This window comes from Pristis pectinata, chromosome 23, assembly GCF_009764475.1.
Source record: "Pristis pectinata isolate sPriPec2 chromosome 23, sPriPec2.1.pri, whole genome shotgun sequence".
Lineage (NCBI taxonomy): Eukaryota > Metazoa > Chordata > Chondrichthyes > Rhinopristiformes > Pristidae > Pristis > Pristis pectinata.
In genome coordinates, this window is record NC_067427.1 from 11,573,989 (window position 1) to 11,599,730 (window position 25,742).

Genomic DNA, 25,742 nt, shown 5'->3' on the forward strand with positions numbered 1-25,742 from the left:
GTTTATTTTCCCGACTTGCGCGGGCCCTTTAAGGGAGAATGTTCCCGCCCAAAACAACCGGCAATGACGTAAGTCCTACGTCATCAGGACTTTCCCGCGCGCGGGTTCTCCCCGTCGCTCGGAAAGACGAGGCCCGCCGCCATCTTGGGCCTCGTCGCTCCGACGCCGCGCGACCCGACTGCCGAGCCGGTTCACCCGACTAGACGGTGAGTCGCCACAAAAGTTAGAAATAACTTTGAAATTGCAGGGAAAAAAGGAGGAAAGGACAGATTACGCTGTCTGTTGAAAGAGGATGATAAGGACAAGTGAATAACAAGAGATGTGTGGATGAGGTGTAAATAGGAGGTGAATTCTGAAATACTGGAAGAGGGGAAAGAGGGAGAATAGAATGTAAAAACCAGAAATGTAAGATACAAGGCTAGAAAGGCTAATCAAAAATTGTTGAATTCATGGCAATTCATGAAGGCTGTAATTTGAACTTCATTGTAATATACTTGTTGTGGAATTTCTTCTGTTTCAATTTCTCCTGCTTAATTTCATCTTTTCCTGTTTCTCCTCCTTGTGCTGATGATTTCCGAGGAATAGATAAACTTCATTGGAACATTGTAGGAGGGCGAAGACAGGTCAGAGTGGGAACAGGATGGAGCATTAAGTTAGTTTGTATGGATAGTACAGTTTACATCAAACAGCTAAATCCTTTATAGTATTACAGCGATACTGGTACCATCTCCACGTACACATTTATTGATCCTTGAGATTTTTTTTGTTAGCATATTGTCCCTTCTGGCCTATTCAGGTGCCAACATTTCTTCCCTCACCTAATCCAATACTGCCTCTATTTATTCCCCACATCCCACTATATTTGCTTGCATTCTCAAAACTCATGATTCCCAAAATTCATGATAACACCTCTATTGTTATCCACAGAGGAAAGTCGATGACTGCATCTATTCCTTGGGAGTCATCAGCACAAGGAGGAAAAATAGGAAAAGATGAAACTAAGCAGGAGGTAAAGCAGAAGAAATTCCACCACAATTGTATTCCTAATCATCAAGCACAAGGGCATCTTATACATCATATTTTCCCAGTGTAAGTGATTCATAATTTTAGCATCTTCAATCTCCACCTTAAAGGCACATGCCATATAAAGCAATTAATCAAGCCTCCTAATCTCATGCCATTCCCATTCTAGCCAACTTTGAATTCCTCATGAAAGTGGCATGTTCAAAGTCTGCAATATCTATAATAGACTGTAGTTTAATTTACATAAAGACTCTTTTCCTTGTTTCCCCATTCTCCTGCAACTTTCATCCATTTCCCACCTCAAGTGTCCATTTGTCTAACTACACACTGGGGAGGCTGGGATTTTTCTTCTTGGTGGAAGGATGGGTGGGAGAAGTACAAGATTATGACAGATTTAGATTGGGGAAATAGAGCAAAGCCATTTTGGTTCAAAGGCAAAGGAACACAATGATGGTCAAAGGATGTGAAGAAAAACTGTTCTATATGCAGGAGGGCATTTGTAAGCTAGAGTAGGAGTGATGGAGAGTCATTCAGGAATTTCAAAAGGGAAATGGATATGCAAGAGAGATATTAATTTGGAGAAATGAGCAAGGACATGGGATTCACTGGATCTCTCTACAAGGAGCCAGCATGGATTCAGTGGGCCAAGTGGTGGTCTCCTATGCTGAATGTGTAAATAACCTTGGGTGATGAACCTACAAGTATAAAATGGCACTGCTGACAGAATAAATTGTGATATTAATTATTCATATGGGCTTAATTGTATATTTTCTTTGCTTTTTGTGCTCCCTCGTAGCTTCTATACCGATAGGGGTCACTGCTGCACAAGCTCTCCAAAACATAAATGATTACAATAACATTTTTGGGTCTTTGAGCCAAAGATCACAGGCAATCAAATGAAATGGATAACTTATTTACTAGAACCAATGAAAGTAACTTCAATAAGTCTATTTATAAAAAGGTTTAATGTTATAACTTTATGGTCAAACCTAGCAAAAAGGATAATTGTAGCTGTTGAAAGTCAGTCAACTCAGCACCAGGACATGGCTGAAGGTGTTCCTCAGAGCAGTGTTCCAAGCCCAACCATTTTCAACCACTTCATCAATGAATGACCGTTCATCAGAAGCTCAGTAACTGAGATAATCATTGATAAATGCACAATCTCCCGTTCACAGCTCCAGAGATAATATGCAGTTTGTGCCTCCATGCAATCAGAGTTACATAGAAACTACTTGAAACACTCAGCAAATCAGACAAGTCAAAGACCCTTTGTTAAAACTCCTTTCCAGCTCTAATGAAAGGTCCTCAACATGACATGTTTCCAGTGATTTGTTTTTATTTCAGATTTCCAACATCTGCAAATCAGACAACATCCATCCAGTGGCAAGCAACATTTGTGGCACAAAACTGAAAATTTCACTGCATGGCACAAGGAGGGAATCCACCCATTTCCCCCTGACTTTGAGCAACATTATATTACCCATGCACATGCTGATGGTGACCAGAGATTAAAATTTAGTTGAACAAACCACATAAGTACAGTGGCTACAAGTGCAGGTAGATTAATCGTCAGTAGATTACCCTGGAGTGCTAATCTTACTGACTACACAAAGCCATTTGCCATCTATATGGCACAAGTCAGTACTGTGAATATCCTCCATTTGTCTGGTTGAGTGCTGCTCATTTGATTGGCACACTATATTCCACCCTAAAACACGTACTCACTCTACCACCAAAACTAGTAGTGTGTGCTATCTACAAAATGCACATAAGCAACTTGCCAAGGCTTATTCAGTCACACTCCCAAAACCATTGACCTTTATGACCTAGAAGGCCAGTGAAGAGCAGGTGTGTAGGAAGACCAACCCTGAAGGTTGTCCTGCTAGCTGCACACTAACTTGTAAATGGATCACAGTTCCTTTGTTGTTGCTGGGTCCACATTTTGAAAAATTCTAACCAAGAGCACTATGGGGTACATTATCTGCTTACAAGTCAAAGCCAAGAATGACTTGCTTCTATACAATTCTGTGAGTACTGAGATGGCTGAAGAGTCTTGTGGGATCTGCAGCTTATTCCATTAGTGCTTAACAGGACAGGTCAATAGGTACTATGGGATGTTTTGCCTTCTGTCATTTGCAAATGGCATCTCTGCTCCTGTCATTGAGATTTGAAGTGCTGTGTACTTCTCAATGCTCCACCCCACTGTGAGCAATTACGGGCCAGGGATACCCTTGAGTCAGTGAGGATGTCACATTTTCTCGAGGAGACTTTGACAACATTCTTGAAGTTTTTTTTTGACCTGAGAATCTCTTCTCGTGTACAGAGATCAGAGTTGAGCACTCATTTGGGAGACTGGTGTCTGTCATGTGGATGATGTGATTCATCCACCACTACAGCTGATTGGGTGTGATGAAAACCTCCATGCTGGGGATGTTGGCCTAGGAGAGATTGTGAACATTGGTTCACCTCTCCTAGCAGGAGGTGGTACCTTAAGGACTACAGTGGTTCAAGAGAACAGTCCCCCCACCACCTTCTCAAGATCTACTACAGGTGGGTAATTAATGCCAGCAATACCCACTTACATAAACATGTTAAAAAAATCCATCAGAGCAAATAGAAGTTGAGCTTGATCCAATTCAAAAGTGTGTTTGATGTCATCTTGTCTTTTCAACCAAAGAAAACAAGGAAAGCATGGAAGAAAGGCAGTCCCAGGAACTTAATTTATTTTACATTTATCTGTAAGTAATACAACAGGAGAATATTTAGTAAATGTGCTCACAACACCAAAGGTGTTCATGTTTCATATGGAATACAATTTTAAAAAGATTGTACTTTGGAATTAACAGAGCAGCAATTCACCTTTCATCTCAATTCTTATCTATATTCCATTCCCAGTGGCTAAAATAACGTTTAAGTGTAGAGAAGTGGGAACGGGAGTTCTGGAGTGGGCTGCAACCTAGAAATAAGAAAAGGCACATTGAGTACATTCATTTTAGAAAAACAGTCCAAAGTTTATTCAGTCACACACAGTTTCACATTATAGTATCCTAGAATGATACTGCACAGAGATCATTCAGCCCATCATGCCTGTATCAGTTCCTGGGTTCAGCTACCCAATTAAAATGAATCCCCTTTCCTTCCTTTTTTTGTAAGTTAATATTAAATCAGTTTCCATCACCTTTTCACCCAGTGCATTGAAAGTCACAACTCAATCTGCAAAAATAAAAGAATAATTTTACCTCATGCTCTTTTGCCAACCATTTGCGGTATGGTATGCAGAGTTAGATATAATAGTCCAGCCAGTGTTTTAGAAAAAATTAACAGGGCTTTCTTACTTTTATAGTTTATTCCGCTTAAAGCCAAAGATCTCACATGCTGGGGATGTGTTGGAGGTCTAGTGTAACAAGGGCAAGAGTGATAGCTTTGGCAGCAATTGAGTTAAGACGGGGGTAGAGTCAGGCAATATTACAACAGTGGAAGTAGATGGTCTTAGTGAAGGCATGCTTGTCCTCCTGACTCATCATACTCCTCACTGTACCATTACTATCAAGTCTGGGACTAATTCTCATTCAAAGAGCATAGCAGGAGCAGCACCTTTTGCACCTAATACTGCAGTGCCAATCTGCATACTAAACAGCAAAGGCATAGCCCATAGACAGGTATGCATTTCAAAGCTCGGCAACATTGCCATGTCCTGCCGTGATGGTAAATAAGAGGAAGAGGTGACTCCATGAACATTCTAACCCTCAATGAAGGCAGATCCCAGCACATAAGTAAAAAAAACAACATGGAATTGTTTGTAACTATTTTCAGCCAGAAGCATCCATTGGGATATTTAATCCTGTTTTATTCTTGAGTTCCCTCTCACCACAGAAGGTCAATCCTTGCCCAATTTGATCATGTGATGCAAGCACCTAAATGCACTGGATACAATGTTTGATGGAAACTGGGGAGAATAAATTGTGAATGGGTGATTGATGTTTGTCATAGACTCAGTGGTTCAACACCGAGTTTCAATACTATACCACTCCGTAACACGGGAGAAGCTCCTCAGCAACATAATCCCAGTACAGACGGTCCCCAGGTAACAAACAGGTTCCGTTTTGTCCATAAGTCAGAAAAAACACCAAAAAAAATCACTCAGTATGGTCACCATGCCTCCGTAGTATTGCAATGAATGGCATCAAAAATACACAAGGCTGATAAGAAAGAACAATTACTAAAAGTGGACAGAGAGGAAACTTGTTCTGCCGTCCTTAAGAACAAATGTATGTACATACGTCGGACTTTTGAATTTAATAATATTATGGGAGCTCTTTCGTATGTAGGGGTATCCACGAGTCAGGCACTCCTAACCCAGAGACGGCCTGCAGCGACGAAGTCTTATACTTCAGTACCAGTCACCCAACTTGCCAAGCTATTACAGCATAGCTAGTGTCGGTTATACATCTACTGATCTTTATGGAGAGTTACCAAAGTGAAAAAACTCCAATCTAGTCAATTATCAGTTGACTATAAATAATCAACAAGTGATAGAAAGTGTCATTAAACCACACCTATTCACCAATTGTCAATTTGGATTATGTCAGGATTAACTGGTTCTAAATGCAAATCCAAATATAGACAAAGCACTAAACTCCTGAGATTAGGCGACGTGAGAGCGATTACTCTTGATACCTAGGGACCAGTTTAGGAGTCCCTTAAACTCCCACATTTCAGTAATTGAAGGCAGCTCAACACCACCTTTTAATGAGCAATTAGGAATAGGCTATAAATGAAGCCCTTGCAAGTGTCCGTAACTTCCCAAGAATGAACACTTTTAAAATAGAATCTATAGTATGTAATTTCAAAGCCTGGGTTCACCTCTGTTCCACTTAAAATTTGAATTGGAGGATATTGTAATGAATTTAGACAGCCTCAACCAGGGCTTAATATTAGATTTTTGTTTTTAAATGTTACCATGTTTTAATTAAAAGGCATGGCAGATCAGGAAATGAAATCATGTGATGGTTGCCAGAACTGGTTTAAATACAGAGTAGCAAATAGTACACAGGGTGAAGTTATCTTGGAATAACAGTAAACTTGTTCTGCATGCATTGAGTCAGACTGAAACTAGAGTGCAACTCACTTTCCAATTCCTATCCAAGAGAAGTTTTTCCTATAATGAGCACTTTAAATGCTGATGGTACAAACACAGTTACTAGACATCCATACAGTGGTGGTGACACTAACATATCAAACATGTCTCCCTTACATAAAATTAGGGATATACTACTCCATAAAAAGTGTAGCAGTGGAGGAGGAGAAAGGTGTTTACTTTCACTTTTAGCAAATAAGTCTTGCTATTCCCAGCCAGGGCACTAGATGGTGCACGACACATCAGTATAGTTCATGCTAAAAAAATCATCTTGACCATTGGACTTTTCCAATAAGGAGCTTAGATATGACAAGACCCGATTTGCAGACAATGCCATCCTTTTGGTGAAAGGAAGAAATATTCCACAGGACAATTGGGGCTACATTAAAATTCTACACTAAAAGCAATAAAAGATACAAGTTAATGTAACCAAACCAATACAGATTTTGTAGATACAACTGCTTCATATACCAACATTTGCAGATAGAAAGTGCTAATTCAAATTCTTACCAGTTCTCCTCACTCCAATGAGTACCTCGGGATTCCATTATGTGGAAAGTGTAGGCATGACGTGATTTATCTGACATGTTTAAAGAACTTTTGTGCACAACTTGTCCATGAATTAGGATAAGGCCACCTGTACACAACAAATCAACTAATTACAGGTGTGTCTCGTTTACACTTGCACAAAGCTCTTAATTTATTCAAATTAACATTCAGGTTAGGCTCAATTGGCATGCATTAATTCATATTACAAGACAACTAGAACAAAGTTAAATTAACCCCATTACCTTCAATAGGATCAAATGTCAGGAGGGATTTTCCGCCTTTGTACATTGGCAGTTTCAGTCACCATATACTGTGATTTTATTCTTGCCACAGGCTGGCTGAGGTCAGAGACCAGCTGTAGGAGCTACAATGCCTTTATACCTACAGAGGCATGATTAGTATCTACTTAAATATCATAAATGCTACTCATTTTGAAACAGCCCCTCTATTGTAAATGAGGCAAATTTGAAGCACCAACATAGGTGCCAGGTAATTTTAGGATATAAAATACTAATGCCATTCAATATTAAGTAACTTCTTCCTTTGAATCACTCCAATAAAATAATCACCTGGTCTGCTTTGAGGGCCACACCCTCAACAAGATAGTGCTGAAGTGCACCCCTCCTGGGTGACAAGTTTTGTTTTACTTCCTTCCCCCTAATGGCAAAGGGACTGCTCTGGTTTTGCTGTTTCACTTCTGATTTCTGTCCACTACCCACAGTGCAGAAAATCATGAGGGTTAATCTCTTCATTAAAACATAAAACTGCTAACAATACAGCTCCAGGATCCTACCTAAATGCAAAGATTCTGTCAAACGTTAACAATGACTAGAAAAGTCAAATCTATTTCTAAAGCACAACAATGTAACATTCTAGTGAATTTTATCTCTTTGAAATCAAAACAAAGTTCACCAGAGCTCCATGATGCAACCTAACCCCACAGTTCTGATGTGCTCACAAATATTTCTGACATCATTTCAGCTGTATTACGTAATGAGCTGCTACACCAAATTAACTATACTCACTGGTGCAGCAGTAATTCTAACTTGCATAAGCACAATAATATTAAGACACTATTTACAAACCCAGTCAAAAACAAATGGTATTTACCTTTCTTAACTGGAACAGAGATGAATTCGTTATCTGGATAATTAGATTCCTGTCCAATAAATTTGATCAGAGGAAACTCTCCTTTTGGGCTACGCACCATCCTTCGTGTAATAGGAGCTATCAGTAAAAAAAAAGTTACTTAACAGAGTACCCCTGTGTAATCAGCAGACATGGATAATTTTGAATCTACAGTCAGTAATTACACACTTACTATTGTTTCATATTACGTAAGTACTTACTCCACATTAGCCTTTATTGGTGTGATGTGCCAAATGGCCCCATTCTATGCTGTGAATTTCCATGATTCCTTTACACTGTCCTATTCCATGAACATTTCTCAGCCAAGAAAGAACAAACAACCTTTGTTGATGTCACTGGTTACAACCAGACAGCTTGAGGTAATAGTGATGCTCTGCCCAAAGAATGACCACCATCCAGCACTCAGTAACACAGCTGAAGTTGGACATTTCATAACTGGTTCAGTGGCTTGTAAAATACCATTAGTGCACCATTAATTAAATGATAGACTGCAAGCTTAAAGTTAAGTCTCCTACCTCTGTGGGAACCTGGGATGAACCAAAGACAGCTGTTCTCCTCAGTTGCATCCTCCAGTGCAATCCAAAAACCTATGACATTCCCAGGAGGTTCCGTATATAGGAAAGTGGCATCCTGATGAGGGGTTACTGGAAATAGTGAGAACAAAATTGATTGGCAATACACCAAAGGTGATCTGGTGACTGGACTGAAATCTATTTATCAGTTCCTGGCCCTAAGAAGATGTTGAGTTTGGTCAATTAAAAATGTTCAGATAAAGACAGATAGATTTTTACTTGGTAACAGTACTAAAACTTACAGAACCAAAGGAGGACTTAAGGTATAAATCAACTATAATCTAAGTGAATGTCAAAACATCATCTATGGGGTAAACGGCTTATTCCTATTCCTAAATTCTTTACCCATATCAATTTTTAAATATCTAATAAAACCAATTCAAATTTTAATTTTGTTTTGTTCTTTCTCCTTGAACAGCAATCAGCACATTAGTCTTCCTCAGGCAAGATTAATTCACAGCAATCTGGTAGAAGGTAATGTTTGCATTGGTTAATACTGTCTAAGAGAACTAAGAAATCTGACAGAAAATACCATGCCATTACTCATTTCCCTTTTTATTGAATATTTTAGTGAATATTTATGTTCAAGTGGAAAGGCATTTGTACTGAAAAAGTGAATGACTTATAAATGTTTGAGAATCCAATGTTAAAATTCACCTCACCCTTGCCAGACACCAGGCTGCCTCATTCCATATTTATTCTAGCTTCGCAATAACATGCCTCAGTCTGAGGCTCAGAAATGTACCCCCCAAAATGCAGTAATGCAAATCTTCCATATTTCCTACATCAGCAAATTATGAGAATGGCAATTGGTAACAAATTGTGCTTATTTTAGTGGTATGTGGTCACACTTGCTTAAGTAGCAAATTTCCAAAATTAATTCACTTGGAAATCACTCAGCCATTACTGTTATCTCCATGACTGAGTTTATCACAGGAATCTGTATTCAAAGAGTAACAGCTATTTTGTTAAAAGTACTATAGTGGTGTGGCTGTTCGATTTCATATTCATTGTAATTGGGATTACAACTTAAATTAACTTGTGTCAAGTTTGATTTTGTTTTGGAGCATTTGACTGCAACAGAGCCATTCCTTCAACTAGTACTTTTGGGATCCAGAATCCCCAATGTAAAAGGTAGGGAAAAGAGGAAAACACACCCTACTGCTTGCTCTCTGAATAGCGGCAATCACCACACTATGTCACCAACACCACTGCTTTAAAATGCAAGTGATAGATGAGTTGGTTGTGAGATTGTTGCTTAAGAATGATTAATTATTAGACAAAATTAATCACAGTTCTTGTGATGACTGTCCTCAGGGTTATAACCCTTATTATCATTGATTCCTTTCCAAAACAAACTGAAGGATAATCAGGTGAAAAGTCTGTTATGTAAGAGGAGTATGTTTTTTGGCCATACCTTCACCCCCAATCCTTGGTTGCTGAAAAAAAACACAATATCATTACCACTTCTGCAGATTGCTTAAAATAACATGAAAGTATCCTAAGACAAATTATAGAAGATAATTAGTAGACTATAATTAACATCAAATTGAACTAATGAAGTTCAGTTGCATATCTTAATTCTTATTTTTTATGACATGAGGTGATATATTCATAAGATCAAATAACCCAGTGATTTCATTAGAATAGCCACTTTGTACAACCAGAAAATGAAGCCAGGATTTTTAAAAGTTTTTTTTAATTTTCAAAAATAGACTTTATTCATAGTAAAAAAATATAGAAAAGACACAGTGCAAAAAACTACTACATTCATGGTCATTACATTCAGTAGTGTAAACTTAAAGAAAAAACACAAACAACCATAGCACTGTTGCCATTCACGTGGCTCGCTGAGGTGATACCACTTTCATTGTTCGAGGGGCTTCCACACTCAACTCCACCCCTCCATCTGTGGTAGTAGAAGGACCCTAGACTGTGGTCCTTCCCCCAGAGCTTCAGCATTGGCTGCACCGAGCTTCAGTGTATCCCTCAGCATTGTGGACTGTGCCAGTCTGCAGCATTCCCTTACAGACATCTCGCTATGCTGGAAGACCAACAAGTTTTGGACAGACAAAGGATGTCCTTCACCAAGTTGATGACCTTCTAGCAGCACTTGATGCCTGTCTTGGTGTGTGTCCCTGCGAAAAGCCCATAGATCAGAGGGTCCTCTGATACGCAGCTGTGGGGGATGAACCAGGACATGGACCCCTGCATCCTTCTCCACACCCTCTTAGCAAATCCACAGTCTGCAAAGAGGTGGGCGACTGTCTCTTCCCCACTGCTGCTGTCCCGGGGCATTGTATGTTGTGGGTGATATGTCATCTATAGAGGAAGGCTCTGTCTGGGAGGGCCCCTCTCACCACCAGCCAAGCAAGGTCTTGGTGCTTGTTGGTCAGATCTGGCGATGAGATGTTCTGCCAGATGGTTTGGATCATTTGCTCAGGGAACCAACCCACAGAATCCATAGTGTCCCTGTCCCACAGCGTGTGCAGTACATTCCAGCTGACCACTGCCTGATGGACTTGTGGTCAAAGGTGTTTACCTAGAAGAACTCTTCCACAAATGACAGGTAGTGCGGCAACGTCCAGTTAACTGGGACATTGTGCAGTAAAGGGGCCAGGCCTATCTTCCACAACACCAGGGACAGGTAGAACCTCAGCACGTAGTGACACTTGGTGCCCATGTACTTTGGGTCCACACACCGCCTGATGCAGCCACACACGAAGGTGGTCATCAGGATAAGGGCAACATATGATACACTTTTGCGCCCATTCTCTGGGGACTTGTGCATCGTGACCCATTGGACTCAGTCCATCTTGGACCCCCAGATAAACTGGAAAATATCCTGGGTGATTACTGAGGCAGAGGAGTGAGGAACAGGCCACACCTGCGCCAAAGTACAGCAGCCCTTAGAGCATAATGCACCTGATGACCAAGTTCTTCCCGGTTATTGGCAGAGAACGCCATTTCCACAAACCCAATTTTTGCTTGACCTTCCCAATCCGCTCCAGCCAATTCTTGTTACATGCCTCAGCCCCTCCAAGCCAGATCCCCAGCACCTTCAGGTAGTCAGACCTGACGGTGAAGGGGACATTGGATCAGTCAGGCCAGCTACTGAAGAGCATAGCTTCGCTCTTCCTGCAATTGACTCTGGCTCCCGATGCCAACTCGAACTGGTCGCAGGTGTTGATCAATCTGCGAACTGACTGTGGATCCAAGCAGAAAACTGCAGCATTGTCCATGTACAGGGAGGTTTTGACTTGTGTGCCTTCCCTGCCTGGCAATGTCACCCCTCTTATGCTCTCGTTCTTCCTGATGGATTCAGCAAAGGGTTCTATGCAGCACATAAACAAGACAGGGGAGAGTAGACAACCCTGTCTGTCTCTAGACTTGATGGGGAAGCTATCTCCCATCCATTGATTTGGACTGCACTATAGATATCTGTGTAGAGAAGTTGGATCCCATTTCTGATTCCCTCCCCAAAACCCATTTTGGAGAGCACGTCCAACATGTACGTGTGTGATATCCTGTCAAAGGCCCTCTCCTGGTCCAAGCTGACCAGGCAGGCATCCACCCCTCTGTCCTGCACATAGACGATGGTATCCCTGAGCAGTGCAAGGCTATCAGAGATTTTCCTGCCAGGTACAGTGCATGTTTGGTCTGAGTGGATCACCTGTCCCACAGGAGACTTGATACAGTTTGCAATGGCCTTGGACAGGATCTTATAATCCACATTCAACAGTGAGATGGGTCTCCAATTCCTGATGGTCCTCCCTTTCCCTCTTCTGCTTGTTGAAAGTAATGATGCCCTTCCTCATGGAGTCTGACATGCTGCCAGCCAGAAACATAACATTGTACACTTCCAGCAGGTCCGTGCCCATCCAGTCCACAGAGCTGAGTACAACTCTACCAGTAATCTGTCACTTCTGGGAGATGGAGCCAGTCAACTCCTCCAGGGACAGTGGTTGATCCAGACCCTCCCACTTACTGTCATCTAGCACCTCCATGATAGGAGACAGGAAATTCTGGGAGGCTGGACTGTCTGTGGTCTTACTATCATGCAGATCAGCATAAAAGGACGTGCAGATCCTCAATATGTCCATCTGCAAGGATGTTACTGAGCCATCCTCTTCCTTAAGGCTGTGAATCACAGAGCTCCCCCTGTGAACCTTTTGGAAAAAGAAGCGTGAGCACGTCTCATCCTGCTCCACAAAGCGGAGTCTGGATCTGAAAATGATCTAGGAGGATTCCGAGGTAAAGGACACAGCTTGCCGGCTCTTCACCTCTCAGAGTTCCTCTCTCACATCCACCCCTCTCGACTGCAGAAGGAGAAGTAGCTGTAAGTCTGTCTGGAGTTGGCACAATTCCCTCTGACTCTGTCTTGCTTTCTGAACACCTTTGAGGATGAAGAACCTCTTGATGTTCTCCAACCTGAGTAATCCCTCTTTAATTCTTCGGTGTTCTCTGGGGTCAGCAGCTTGATGTTCAACTTCCACGACCCCTGCCTGCCTGCTGGTCCTCCTGTAGGTGACAGGAGGCAGTGGTCAGAGAACAACACCAGCGTGATATCGGTGGATCTGACCATGACTGCGTTCGACACAAAGAGGAAGTTGCCCATTCCGGTCCAAGTGTGTTGCAGCTGAGCTCCACCTGCAGGGGTGCTGAAGGCATCGCACAGCTTTGTATCTTTAACCATTTACATCAGGAGTCTGGAGCTGCTGTTCAGACTCCTGTCAGCACTGCTGGATTGACCAGCTGCATCATTGATGCTGTTGAAGCCTCCACCAGAACGACTGGTAGGGACGTTGTCAGCAGCAGTGGGGTCTGCTGGAGGACAGCTAGCCACTCGATCAGCACAGGTGAGGCATACACATTAATTATCTGGAGTGGATTGTTACAGTATTTTACTTCTGGCACAAGGAGCCACCCATCCACCACCTTTTTACAACGTAGAACATAGAACACTACAGCACAGTACAGGCCCTTCGGCCCACAATGTTGTGCCAACATTTTATCCTGCTCTAAGATCTACCTAACCCTTCCCTCCCACATAGCCCTCCATTTTTCTATCATTCATGTGGCTATCTAAGAGTCTCTTAAATGTCCCTAATGTATCTGCCCCCACAACCTCTGCTGGCAGTGCGTTCCACACACCCACCACTCTCTGTGTAAAAAACTTACCCCCGACATCCCCCTTATACCTTCCTCCAATAACCTTAAAATTATGTCCCCTTGTGTTAGCCATTGTCGCCCTGGGAAAAAGTCTCTGACTGTCCACTCGATCTATGCCTCTTATCACCTTGTACACCTCTATCAAGTCACCTCTCATCCTCCTTCTCTCCAAAGAGAAAAGCCCTAGCTCGCTCAATCTATCCGCATAAGACATGCTCTCCAATCCAGGCAACATCCTGGTAACTCTCCTCTGCACCCTCTCCTTCCACATCCTTTCTATAATGAGGTGACCAGAACTGAACACAATACTCTTTAAGTGTGGTCTGACCAGAGTCCTATAGAGCTGTAACACCACCTCGCGGCTCTTGAACTCAATACCCTGACTAATGAAGGCCAACACTCCATACGCCTTCTTAACAACCCTATCGACCTGCATGGCAACCTTGAGAGATCTATGGAAATGGACCCCAAGATCCCTCTGTTCCTCCACACTGCTAAGAGTCCTGCCATTAACCTTGTATTCTGCCTTCGAATTCAATCTCCCGAGGTGTATCACTTCACACTTATCTGGGTTGAACTCCATCTGCCACTTCTCAGCCCAGCTCTGCATTCTATCAACATCCTGTTGTAATCTACAGCAACCTTCTACACTATGCACAACACCACCAACCTTTGTATCATCAGCAAGCTTATTAACCCACCCTTCCACATCCTCATCCAAGTCATTTATAAAACTCACAAAGAGCAGGGGTCCCAGAACAGATCCCTGTGGAACACCACTGGTCACCGACCTCCGGGCAAAATATGCTCCATCTACCACCACTCTCTGTCTTTGACTTCAATGATAGAGAAGATGCACCCCCCCCCCCCCCCCGCAGCAGAATACCCAGGCTGGATGCATGATTATCGTTGCCACCCGACCATATAGCCAATCCCTGGGACCACCATCACAACCACCTCCAATAGTTGCAGAGGTGAGACAGCCCACATCTGCCTTGACCTTGACAAAGTATTAGAAGGCATTAACACAGCACACAGTGTTCTTCACACTGCACATGTTTAGAGATGCCAGTTTTTATCTCCATAGTTGTTTGAGTTCAAGGATCACAAATACAGTCCATTGTCAATCAGCCAAGCCCTGATGCCCACAGCCACGGTGAACTGCCTCACTGTTTTTGGGTTCGGGTACAGGAAGTGGTTTCCCTCTTGGAGTGGGGTTCCTTGTGGAGATGCTGGTGGTATCACTGGGGGGAGGGGGGGGCAGTGGAGATCAGTCTATGTTCCTGTTCCAACCTCCGACTCTGATCTCTTGGAGCTGGGGTGCGTCGGACATTGTGCTACTCCCGGTCTCCCTGAGCTAGGGGCTGATGGCTTCTGTGCTGCTCCTAGTCTCCCAGGGGTGGTAGGCTAAATTTCTCCCTCGCTCGTATTTGTCTGTAGGCTCCCCTCCTCTTTGTCCCCTCCACTTTGACACTTCCTCTGCCTGCATCATCGGTTTCCCATATTTGCTTCATCCTCCAACGAGGAGGTTGCTGGCATCTTGTCTGTTGCATTGCCCTTTTCTTCCCATTTCTTTTATTCTCAGAAGCCCATTGTCTCTTGGGTGGTGTCTTCTGGGACTTCTTCCTTTTTACCATCTGCCGCTCCCCTTCTTGTCCCTCTTCCATTGCCTCCTCATCTTGGTGGGGAGCCTGGGGGCTTGCGGCTGGGGTTTGTGAGGTGGTTGGCCTTTCCTCAGTCCTGGTCTCAGCCTCTGCTGGGGCCACTGGACTGGTAGGAGGTGTGTCAGCATTCCTCTGAGGGTTGTCAGTGCCAGCTCCCCCTCTTATCACCTGAGCATATAGTAGTTGCAGACACATTTTGAGCAGGCCTTGTAGAGATCCCCACACAGGTTGCAACTTTTGTTTTCTCTGCAATCCTTGGTCTGGCGGCCTTCCTGCCTGCAGGTGACTGCAATACATTGGGCCACCACATGTCCAGGTTTGTTACAGTTACAACACAGTATGGGTTGTCCTGCATATACCATGTACGCATGGTTCCCTCCAACGGCAAACACTGAGGGTGGGTGGATGATGGCTCCATTGCATCCACCCTTAGCTTGACCTTCACCTGGTGCTTGCTGGTCCAGGTCCCAAACAGGTCCTCGATGTCTCCGCAGGTTCCTGCTCCCTCGACATAACGAGCCAGGAGGGTGAGGACATCCACAACAGGCACATATGGGTTGAACATGTGCACTGTTATCACATGCTCCTTCTGGGAGGGGAGGGTGAAGAGTAGCTGCACCTTCAGCTGTGACAGCGCAGCCTCGTTCCCCTTCTCCCGAAAGTCCTGTAGCATCTTCTGTCATCCCACCGGGTGCTTCAATGTAACGTCAAAGTACACGTCACCTGAGAAGTCCTGGAGGCAGCAGATGTCCTTTGCCTCAAAATTTCAGCACTCCAGCAGGACCTTCTTGATGAAGAGGTCCCTGGTGAAGGGGTTCCCCTCGCTGAGGTCCTTCACTGTCACCCCGACAGTGTTTCAAATCCCCTGTCATCCTACCGAGGCGCTTGTTGCTGCAGCCATTCTGATGGAGCTGGTTGGTTATAGTAGGTTCAATTGCTGGAAAGAGGTGTTAGATTGGTTTCTCATTCAGTATTAGGATCCATCTCTATGTCAGCAAGTTAAGCTCTCAACAGGCAGCCACTTGATCACGAAGAGTCACCGTTGTCTTCCTTCTTCAACTTCAATGTTTGAGTTCGCCCACAGATCCGCTACGTAAATCAGCCTCCGTGATAACCATCCTGGGAGAAGCGCCTTTCTGATCACAGTCTCTCCTCTGCCAGGTTAAGACATTTAAAAGTCTTTTTTTATTTTAAAAATAAACTGTATTCATAGAAAAAATCATATACAAAGGAAGAAACTGTGCAAAAAGAAACTTTTATATTCATGGTTGTTACATTTAGTAGTGTAAACTTTTTTTTAAAAGAAAAACAAACAAACATAGCACCATGTCACTTGTGTGGTCCCCTTTTCATTGTTTGAGGGGCTTCTCCACCTGACTCAGCCCCCCCATGTGTGGTAGTGGAAGAAGCCCAGACTGTGGTCCTTCCCCACAGAGCCTTAGCATTGGTTGCACCGAACTTCAGTGCATCCCTCAGCACGTCCTCCTGCAGCCTGGACTGTGCCAATGCAGAACATCTCCACTCGGTACACAAATGTAACCCTGAGCATGTCACTTTAACTTTGTCCCAATCTTATTTTGACCTCATTGACTTTTCTTTTTTGGCATATTGCAGCCCTCAAGACTTAGCAATTGCAGACAACCGCAGGTATGGTGGTACCTTTATGTTTCAATTTGTTTCTCGTCTTCTGTTTTTAATTGCAAGTTTTTAAAATAATTATTATCTTGCCAGCTGTGATCTGTATTCTGTTATAGACATTCATGTTCTCTTCACCGCTCCCGCTCTCCGCAACTTAAAACAGACTCACTTTCTCATTTTCCCTAATGTGATGTCCTTGACCTGAAACATTGCCCATTTCTCTCCCCACTGAATTACTTAACCTGTCAGATGCTTCCAGCATTTTCTTTTTGGTTTTGTTGTCCTAACACCTGCAGTTGTAAACACCGAATACAGTACACTAGATTGGAAGAAGTTACAGTGAGCTGCTGCTTTACTTGGAAGGATTGCTCACGTCCCTGAATCGTGGGAAGGGAAGAGGTAGAAAAGGAAGTTGTTGTATCTCCTGTGGTTACATGGGAAAGTGCCATGAGAATGCGAGTGGATGGTGGAGTTGGAAGACTGAACTAGGGGGCTGTGGAAGGAATGGTCCCTTTAGAAAGCTGAGGGGGGAGGAGAGAAGAGAGCAAGGCCTGCTTTGTGGTGGAATCTCATTGAAGGTGGCAAAATATTATGGAGGATGACCAACTGATCGTGGAAGCTGGTGGAATGGAATGCAAGGACAAAGGGAACCCCGTCACTTTTCTGGGTGAGGAAGGAGAGGGTGAGAGCAGAAGTGTGGGAAATAGAGGAGGTATGGGTGACAGTCCTGTCCATTATGGTAATGGGTAATCCATGGCTAAGAACAAAGGAAGATATCTTAAAGGCACTGGTGTGCAAAGTCTCGTCAGTACCGATATGCCAGAGCTGGAAAAACTGGCAGAATGAATGGAATCCTTACAGGAGGTAGGGTGGGAGGAGTTGTAGTGGACTTACTGTGGAGTTTGTGGACTTTTTTTAAATTCCAAAATAAACTTTATTCATCATAAAAAACAAACTATATACAACAATAAAACAGTGCAAACCTTTATGTTCGTGTTCGTATCAATCATTAGTGTTATAACTGAATAGGTTACTAACCTATTCCATGAGATGGAATGGAGTTGTCAAGAAAGGGAAGGCAAGAGTCAGTTTTGAATCACATTAAAGTTAGAGCAGGATGGAAAGTAGCAGCAAAGGTCATAACATTTTCAGGCTCAATCTGAGTACAGAAAGCAGCACTAAAAGAATTGCAGATGGGGTCTGAGTAGGACTAAAACAAGAACTGTTTCACATGTTCAGATTTATTAAAACCACCTCCCTCAGCTATTTTTCCATGCCCACGATGACTATTTTGGTGCTGCTTCCTGCACTCGTCCAGAGCTGGGTACTTCCAGCATTTTCTGCCTTTGCTGAAAAAACATGTTTGCATCAGCATTAATGTTGGAGGGGTGGATCTATACAATCTATCAGCCTGAAAAATTAACAGCACCAATAAAATAATTCAGTTGCTTTTAATTAAAATAACTCAAATGTAAATACTGATTGAGGAGAAAGACCATTAATTTTCATCCAACTCATCCACTCAGAGTAAATCTATACTATCACACCAAACTAGAATCCAATTATTTTGTAAATAATTGTTTCAACTTTTCTACTAGAAAGTCCCTTGTTCCTAAAGCAGGTATGTGGGGTAATTGTTATTGCTTCAACCTTGTTGTCTATTGTACTTCAGAAATGAGACCGGACACTTTCTGTGAAATTCCACATAATCTTACATTGTTTCCTGTTCTATTGGTTCATGAATGAAGATTGAAACTTGCCGTTCATAGTCTCGTCAAAGGGGCGGGGTGTGGTTGAATTTTATTTTCTATGCTGAGTTTCCTCTCACCTCTCCTGAAGTTGTTGAATTACTGAGAAATAATTGGAATCAGGTGCTCTCAGTGTCTCCCCCAACTGCTCCAAGGGAGTCTTGAAATTAATTGTGGGCAGAAGACTGAATTGTGGGATGCGTTAAAACTGACTCTGAATCTGTCCTCACCTCTTGTTCACTAGTACACTACCTACTGGAGTCAAAAGGAAAGCCATCAGAAGTCAGAATCCAAACTGGTTTTCTTCTCAGTGACCCAGGAAAACCAATGCCTCATCAACACTTTAAGATTAATAAACCTCAACAGAACTCAGGATGGAATTGGATCTTTCTGGCTTGCACACTACTTACTTATTCACCCGTTCACCAGTGGCTCCACTGCCAGACCCCTGCATCTGACTCAGAGAGGGCTTGAAGTTCCACTCTAGAGATTTGACCACAAGGATCTAAGCATACATTCCAGGGAAGTGCTGCATTGTTGGGGTTACTTTTTTTTGGAAGGAATGATGAACTGAGGCTCTGTCTGCTCTTTCAGGTGAATGTTAAATATTCCATGTCACAATTTTAAGGAAGAACAGCCAATGTTTATCTTTCAATGTAGATCACTAAAGCAGATTTTCTAGTCAGTGTCATATTGTTTTCTGTGCAAATTTGGCTGCCACATTTTCTACACTACAATGTTGATTACACTTCAAAACTATTTAATTGACTGTAAAGTGCATTGAACACACAAAGGCCATGAAAGGTGCTATGCAAATGCATGTCTTTTTTGTTTTACTTTAAGAATCTGCTGAGCCTTTGGCAGCATCTTTAAGGGAAGTCAATACAAAATGTCTATTCTCAGGCTACCTCTAACCCACAGCTGTATGGCATAAAGGACAGGAAAATAGAATAGACATTTATCTTTTACTATATTCAAGGAAGACATGATAATATTAAAACTTTTAAATTTATGGAAACACAACTGAAACTAGAAATATGCATTATACAATGGAAATAATAGACTGAGGGTACAAAGGTTTTGCTGCTGGATTTGTTTAATCTTTCAGCATCCATGTATGCAGAATCTATTCCACTGAGAAAATAGCAAATTAATCACTTCACATACCTTAAAGATGTACATACTCTGCACAATGACAGGTTCCTGTAGTCCTAACTTCTGGGCCACTTTCTGTGACAAAGATAATTACTCGTTTCAAAACTGATATATAATTTCTCCCATTTATTTAGATCTCCCACTTTTGCAAAATTCCCTGAGGAAGGAAGGCAGCCAGGCTGGCTGCTCCCAAGTCTCTGCTGCAGCTGTTCCCCAGTGGTTCACAGAAGGTGAAAACAACAGGGAGTCTATTGGTCTTCCCTTCCTTCCTGTGGAGGAGCAAGCACTTTTAAGTCAACTCAAGCAAGATTCAAGGAAGATGTTCAATGGAGACACAAGAGACTTGCTGAGTTCTGATGTTGCTCAGCCCAATGAGCTGCTCAGCCAAATGAGTTCCTCCAGCAGTTTTTTTTGCTGCAGGAAGATGTTCACATTTGTGGCTGACCATCAGGAACAAGAAACTGAGCTGTGAATAAAGGATAGCAAAATCAACATCTTTTTGGTTCTTAAAAGGTAAGTATAAGAGCATACCTTGTGTAGGATTACAAAATAGTTAAGGGTTCATAAAAGATAAACATTGAAGCTTAAACTAAAGTAAGGCCAAACTTAAATAAGGCCACGGATTAAAAGCGAGGGGTTTTTCACACAACAACCAATGGAATGAAGTTCAGCTGGATGGTGGAAGTAAAAACTGTGAAATCATTTAATTGTGATGGGGTTACATGGATTAGTCATGGACCAAATGTGTTTCCCAACACACTTCAAACTTGTAGTTGTTGCTTCTGATGGTACAGCTTGAAGTTTCAGAAGGTCGGCAATGTCCACCTCTTATTAGAATATACAAAAAAAACACCTCATAGTTTGGGTTTGGGATTGTCTTAGGACTTAATGGTAAATGCACCAAAAAACATTCAAAAGTACAGGAAGTGATTGAAAGACAAGGAGAGTCATAGGATTAGGGCAGATTGCAGAGATGGGGATGGATGAGACCACAAAGAGACTTATACACATGAAGGACTTTTTTTTAATCCGAGGGATTGCTAGACCAGGTTCTAATGTAGATCAGTGAGTCAATGAGTGATGGTGAACAAGACTTGGAGCAAGATAAGTTACAGAGAATGAGGGCAGGAGCCTACCATTAGAACAGTGGAACAATCAAGTCTGGATCTTTCACAAGCATTGATGAGGTTTGCATCAACATTTGAATGGAAGCAAGAGGAGATCCAAGACATGGAATGAGTTTGTGTTGTTGATAAATGGAATAGAGGGATGGCCACTAAGCTTGGGACCAAGAAGACGCTGAGGTTCTTCACAGTCCCATTCAGCCTGAACCTCTTGTCTGTGATTCGGGATAAATCAATTTGACAGAGAATAGAGCTTGTGACAGGAAACAAAGACAATGGCTGTAGGCTTCATAGTACTCAAATGGAAAATTATTTCTGCTCATCCAGTTCCAGATATCAGGGAAGCAGCATGACAAATTAGTGGAGAAATTGAGGGTGGTGGTGCTGAGTTAGAGCTGTATGTTAAGTATAGAGCTTTGAATGTGTAAAACATTTGCAATAGTGTAGTTACAATGAACATTGGCAGTTGCCTGAAGATTAGCGGTGCCCAATTCAGAAGTATCTACCATTTTCAATATTTGTTTAAGGTACTTGAAAGAAAGCTATTGATGTGGTCAGGTGGGGTGGAGAAGGTGGAGATTGCAGGGAAAAGCAGTGTTAAAACTAAAATTTACAAGAGTGTTACTTAATTCTGCCTAGGGCTCAGCAATTTAAAACAGCAGAAATGACTTCAGTATGACGTAGAATGAGAAACATTAAGCATAATTGTGAATAAATTCCCTCATTCCAGTGGCTATGGCAACATGCTATTGAACTGATAATAAACTCAAGATAGACCCACCTGCACTTTGAGTGAATATGTGAGATTTTTGAATGCAGGTTCCAAGGCATGAAGTGCTATGGACAAAATAGAGTCATCTTAGTAAAAGCAAGTGTGTGAAAGAACACAAAGTTAGGCATTAGAATTAGGGTAGAGTGGGGAGTCAGCTGGAAGACATTTTGGGTCTTATCAATCACATTTATTGCATTGACATCCTATTAACATACAGTGCTAAATTAAGGTTTTTTAAAAATCTTTTTATAAAACTGAGAGTCTTGTCAGAGTTATCAAGGGAAATAGGAGATTTTCCCTTGGGATATTTAAACTTTCTCCACTGATAGTTCTAATTTTTCAAACAGAGATATGTTGAAAATGAAGAGCATGTACAACAAAAAGGCTTTCCTGCTCTGCGCAGAATTTCTTAGCAGTCCTTCAACTGGTCTTAGCTCTCCTGGGCTAATAATTGGACAAAACAATCATGCATTTTGCCCCAGTCATTTAATGACAAACAGCAAATCGAGTTATCTGTGAAATCCAGCCTGAGCACACAGCAAGGCCTTGGAATTCAGAGACCCTTGTGGTTTGTGAGCTTTTTGATGATATTTATAACTACAAATTTCACTAAAGTTTTAAGTAAATGTTGCTGATTCCCTTGGCAACATGGTTCCACATCACACAAAATGAAGTAACAATCAATGCATCCCCAAGTAGTATAAAACAATGACTTTACCATGACCAATTTTATTTAAGGATTTTTCTTTCGGTTTTAGAAAGTCACCTGAATGAAAAGAAAAACCAAGAATCAGTCACATTGTGGCCCTCATTGGATGAATTAAGATATGTCCTTTATCAGCTCATGTTTAGACTTCTCAGTTTTTCACCTAGTGATGAAGAATAGCTAGGCTATATTGTAGATCCTGTGTGGAGGCACAACAAATTGCCCTCCTGCCTATGGTTTAGGGAAGAAAAAAGATCTAACAGAGTGCTCCATTTTGATCACCTTCAGTTACTCTTACTGAATGTGAATGTACATAGTTGTTAAAAGGCCCAAACCACTTTAAACTCTTCTTGGTAAATGCTGTGTTATCATTCAATGTTAAAGCCTGCATATAACAAATGATAATCTGAGTAAGAAACTGGAGTATCCATGGTGCAAGACCCCAAACTAGATGTGATTTCAGGAAAGGTAAAAAAAATACTATGACAAACAGAACAGATGTTTGTCAACTATTTTGAACATCCAATATGCACAACAGAATATATGGACATGAATTGGCAGCCAAGATCCATACTTGCTGGGTTTCTGAATATGGCAGTTTTTGCTCCAGGATTTACCAAATGGAGATCTTTGAAAGATAGAGGAAAAGAATCACCCCTCAAATGAGTGGTTTGGTGGGGTAAGAGGAAGTCAAATAGACTCACTTGCAAATATAAAAATGGATGGAAACTACATCCAACCCTGAAATACTGCTAATAGCATATAATTTTAAAAAAGCATAAACATGCATCTGTATAATGTCTTTCATGCCAAAACATTTTAAAGTATAGTGACTGTTGTGGGCAAATCATAAAACCTTCAAGCACAAGGTGCCACTTAGCTCAATATACCTGGTCCAACTCTTTTGCAGAGCTATCCAATTCATGTATTTCCCCTATTCTTTCCCCAGATCCCTGGTAATTATCCAGTTTTCTCCTAAACATTACCTTTGAATTTGCCTCCAGCATCCTTGCAGTGCATTCCCAAACAATTCACTAATTTCCTGATATCCATTCTTTTTTTTTGCCTCTCCAATGTGTGTCCTCTGATTGCCAACCTTTCTAATGCTTTCTGCACTAATTACATGGTGCACCAAATAAAATACTATACGAATGCACATTATTTTCATTGTCAACTAACTTGAATTCACCTTTGCTGTCAAACACTCCACTTTCAAAGAAGAATCGAATTTTGTCCCCACTAGTCAGGAAGTAATCTGTGCTTCCCTAAGAAAAAAGATATATAACAATTACTTGAATATCAAGTCTTATTGGAATAAAAAAAATGAAGAGATTTCATCTTACAACTTCTAACCAGATTACTCACCTGTTTCTTTTGAGGCCATTTGGGAATGCATTAAGACAAAAAAAAAGGAGATTTATTGTTTATGGCCCTGAAAAGTCAGGAGAATTGGACTATAGATGACAAGAATTATTAAATGAAAAGCCAATGAATGCAATATTAGTAAAAGCATTTTGAATAAATCTCCTAGGGTAGGCCAGTTGTAATATAAGTGCTCAGGATTTTCAAAGTACAACTGTATGCTACAATGGGACAGTTGAAACATTAGAAATAAGACTGCGATTCTCTGAATGGTAATTTACTCACTTTTCAATTTTTATAACAACTGCTAAACTTCAGTTTTTCTTTAAAAGTGAGATAATCCTCCTCCAAATCTGTATATTTTCTTCACTGTTTATTTCTTTGCATTTCCATTTCCAATTTGCATGCATTCCCTCAATAGATAGCAGTGACACAGAAAGTTCATCTGGCAGGAATATCCATGTGAATTTAAACTTGATCATTTTGGACAAGCACTTTTAAAGAGGCATATAATACACACAGAAATGCCCTTAATGCATGATGATAATGCTGGTATCTCCTCCCCCAGAACAGATAACAGAAGCCTAGAAGAAGACAGACGAATACTTCACTGATAAGTCTAGTTATAAGACCCACATGGAGACTGAGGTCCTTGTATGAACTATCAGGAGCAATCAAATCAACTATTTCCTATACCTGATTAGCTCAGTATGAATGACTAGAATGCCACACAAGTGGTGAAGTGGAAAATGGAGACAATCTGCTGCAACAAATAGTCCAGCTGCAACAGGATGAAGTTGGACAAAATGGATTGGACCTGGACTGGATTACTGATGTGGCACTGTCTCATTGGAGAGGAATAGAAGGAGATGCATCTTGGAAACAGAATTTAAATCCTTTGCTAATCCTGGAACAGTACAAGAACCTAAGATCGAAGACTGACTCTTGGTCCAACGTTTGCAAGGAGAAACCCTGAGACTGGGACTCTAATACAAGTGCAACTTCAGCACAACACATCTATGACAAAGCAGCTAACTCAAATGGCATGCAATCCTCCAACCTATCTGTGAACTTTCTCCAACACCAGTGCATTGTGGCTCTAGCATGTAACATCTAAAAAGTGTCCTACAGCAAACTATTGGGTCACCTCCCAAGCTCGTGACTTTTACCATCCAGAGGATATGGGTGAAGGCACATGGGAATACCACCAAGATTCTATCCACATCAATCATTATCGTTATTTGAAAAATATCACTGTTCCTTAATCACTGAGCCTAAATCCTAGTACTAATAATCCACCAGTGTTTTGAGAATACCCTCACCATAAGGACCACAGATAGATAAGAAACCCATTCTCAGGAACAATTAGAGATGGGTAATAAATGCTGGCCTTGCCAGTGTAATTTAAAAAAATACATACAAAGCATTAAAGGTGCACACAAAATAGCCAGTCCTTTCACACACCAACCTGTGCTTTAATCTGCTCCGCTTCCTGAGTTGAGAATTCAGTACGAAGGTGTCGAGGGACATCCATCTCATCAATAATCTCTGATATGCGTGCTCTCAGAAAATCACATTCCTCCACCGTGAAAAAACCTTCAATAGCAACAAAGCCAACTTTCCTAAACTGGAAATGAGATGAAAGAAACAGTCAGATTAGTTCAGAACCTGCTCATTAACCAGAGAAATAAGTGGTCATTTTGTCTTAGTAGAGACCTTCCCAAAAAATTCAGATCATGGTTTCAAACCTCAATAAAGGCCTTCATTAGTCGGGGCATTGAGTTCAAGAGCCATGAGGTAATGTTGCAGCTCTATAAAACTCTGGTTGGACCACACTTGGAGTATTGTGTTCAGTTCTAGTCGCCTCATTATAGGAAGGATGTGGAAGCTTTAGAGAGGATGCAGAGGAGATTTACCAGGATGGTGCCTGGATTAGAGAGCATGTCTTATGAGTATAGATTGAGTGAGCTA

General features: G+C 41.7%; 1 protein-coding gene and 1 long non-coding RNA gene across 5 annotated transcripts in view; one reads left to right on the forward strand and one right to left on the reverse strand.

The window, feature by feature from the left end:
• The first annotated feature begins 995 nt into the window (after positions 1-995).
• On the forward strand, positions 996-25,224 carry LOC127581998 (uncharacterized). Of its 2 annotated transcripts, XR_007958047.1 has the most exons (6): positions 996-1,089; positions 8,849-8,904; positions 16,881-16,913; positions 18,897-19,246; positions 19,942-20,320; positions 24,340-25,224. It is a non-coding gene; the product is annotated as an uncharacterized LOC127581998 (long non-coding RNA). The 2 variants fall into 2 exon arrangements; XR_007958048.1 differs by lacking the exon at positions 18,897-19,246.
• phyhd1 (phytanoyl-CoA dioxygenase domain containing 1) overlaps positions 3,730-25,742 on the reverse strand; it is a 32,363-nt gene continuing 10,350 nt past the window's right edge. For 2 of the 3 annotated variants that reach the window (XM_052036897.1, XM_052036898.1), the window contains exons 2-11: positions 25,240-25,398; positions 23,599-23,674; positions 22,422-22,469; positions 21,713-21,768; positions 19,820-19,882; positions 9,848-9,869; positions 8,374-8,502; positions 7,820-7,936; positions 6,671-6,797; positions 3,730-3,979 (exon numbers count right to left, since the gene is read on the reverse strand). In XM_052036897.1, the coding sequence (XP_051892857.1) occupies positions 3,934-3,979; positions 6,671-6,797; positions 7,820-7,936; positions 8,374-8,502; positions 9,848-9,869; positions 19,820-19,882; positions 21,713-21,768; positions 22,422-22,469; positions 23,599-23,674; positions 25,240-25,398 (843 nt within the window). In that variant the 3' untranslated portion in view covers positions 3,730-3,933. The remainder of the gene's footprint in view (positions 3,980-6,670; positions 6,798-7,819; positions 7,937-8,373; positions 8,503-9,847; positions 9,870-19,819; positions 19,883-21,712; positions 21,769-22,421; positions 22,470-23,598; positions 23,675-25,239; positions 25,399-25,742) is intronic. The other variant, XR_007958046.1, reaches the window with a different exon arrangement.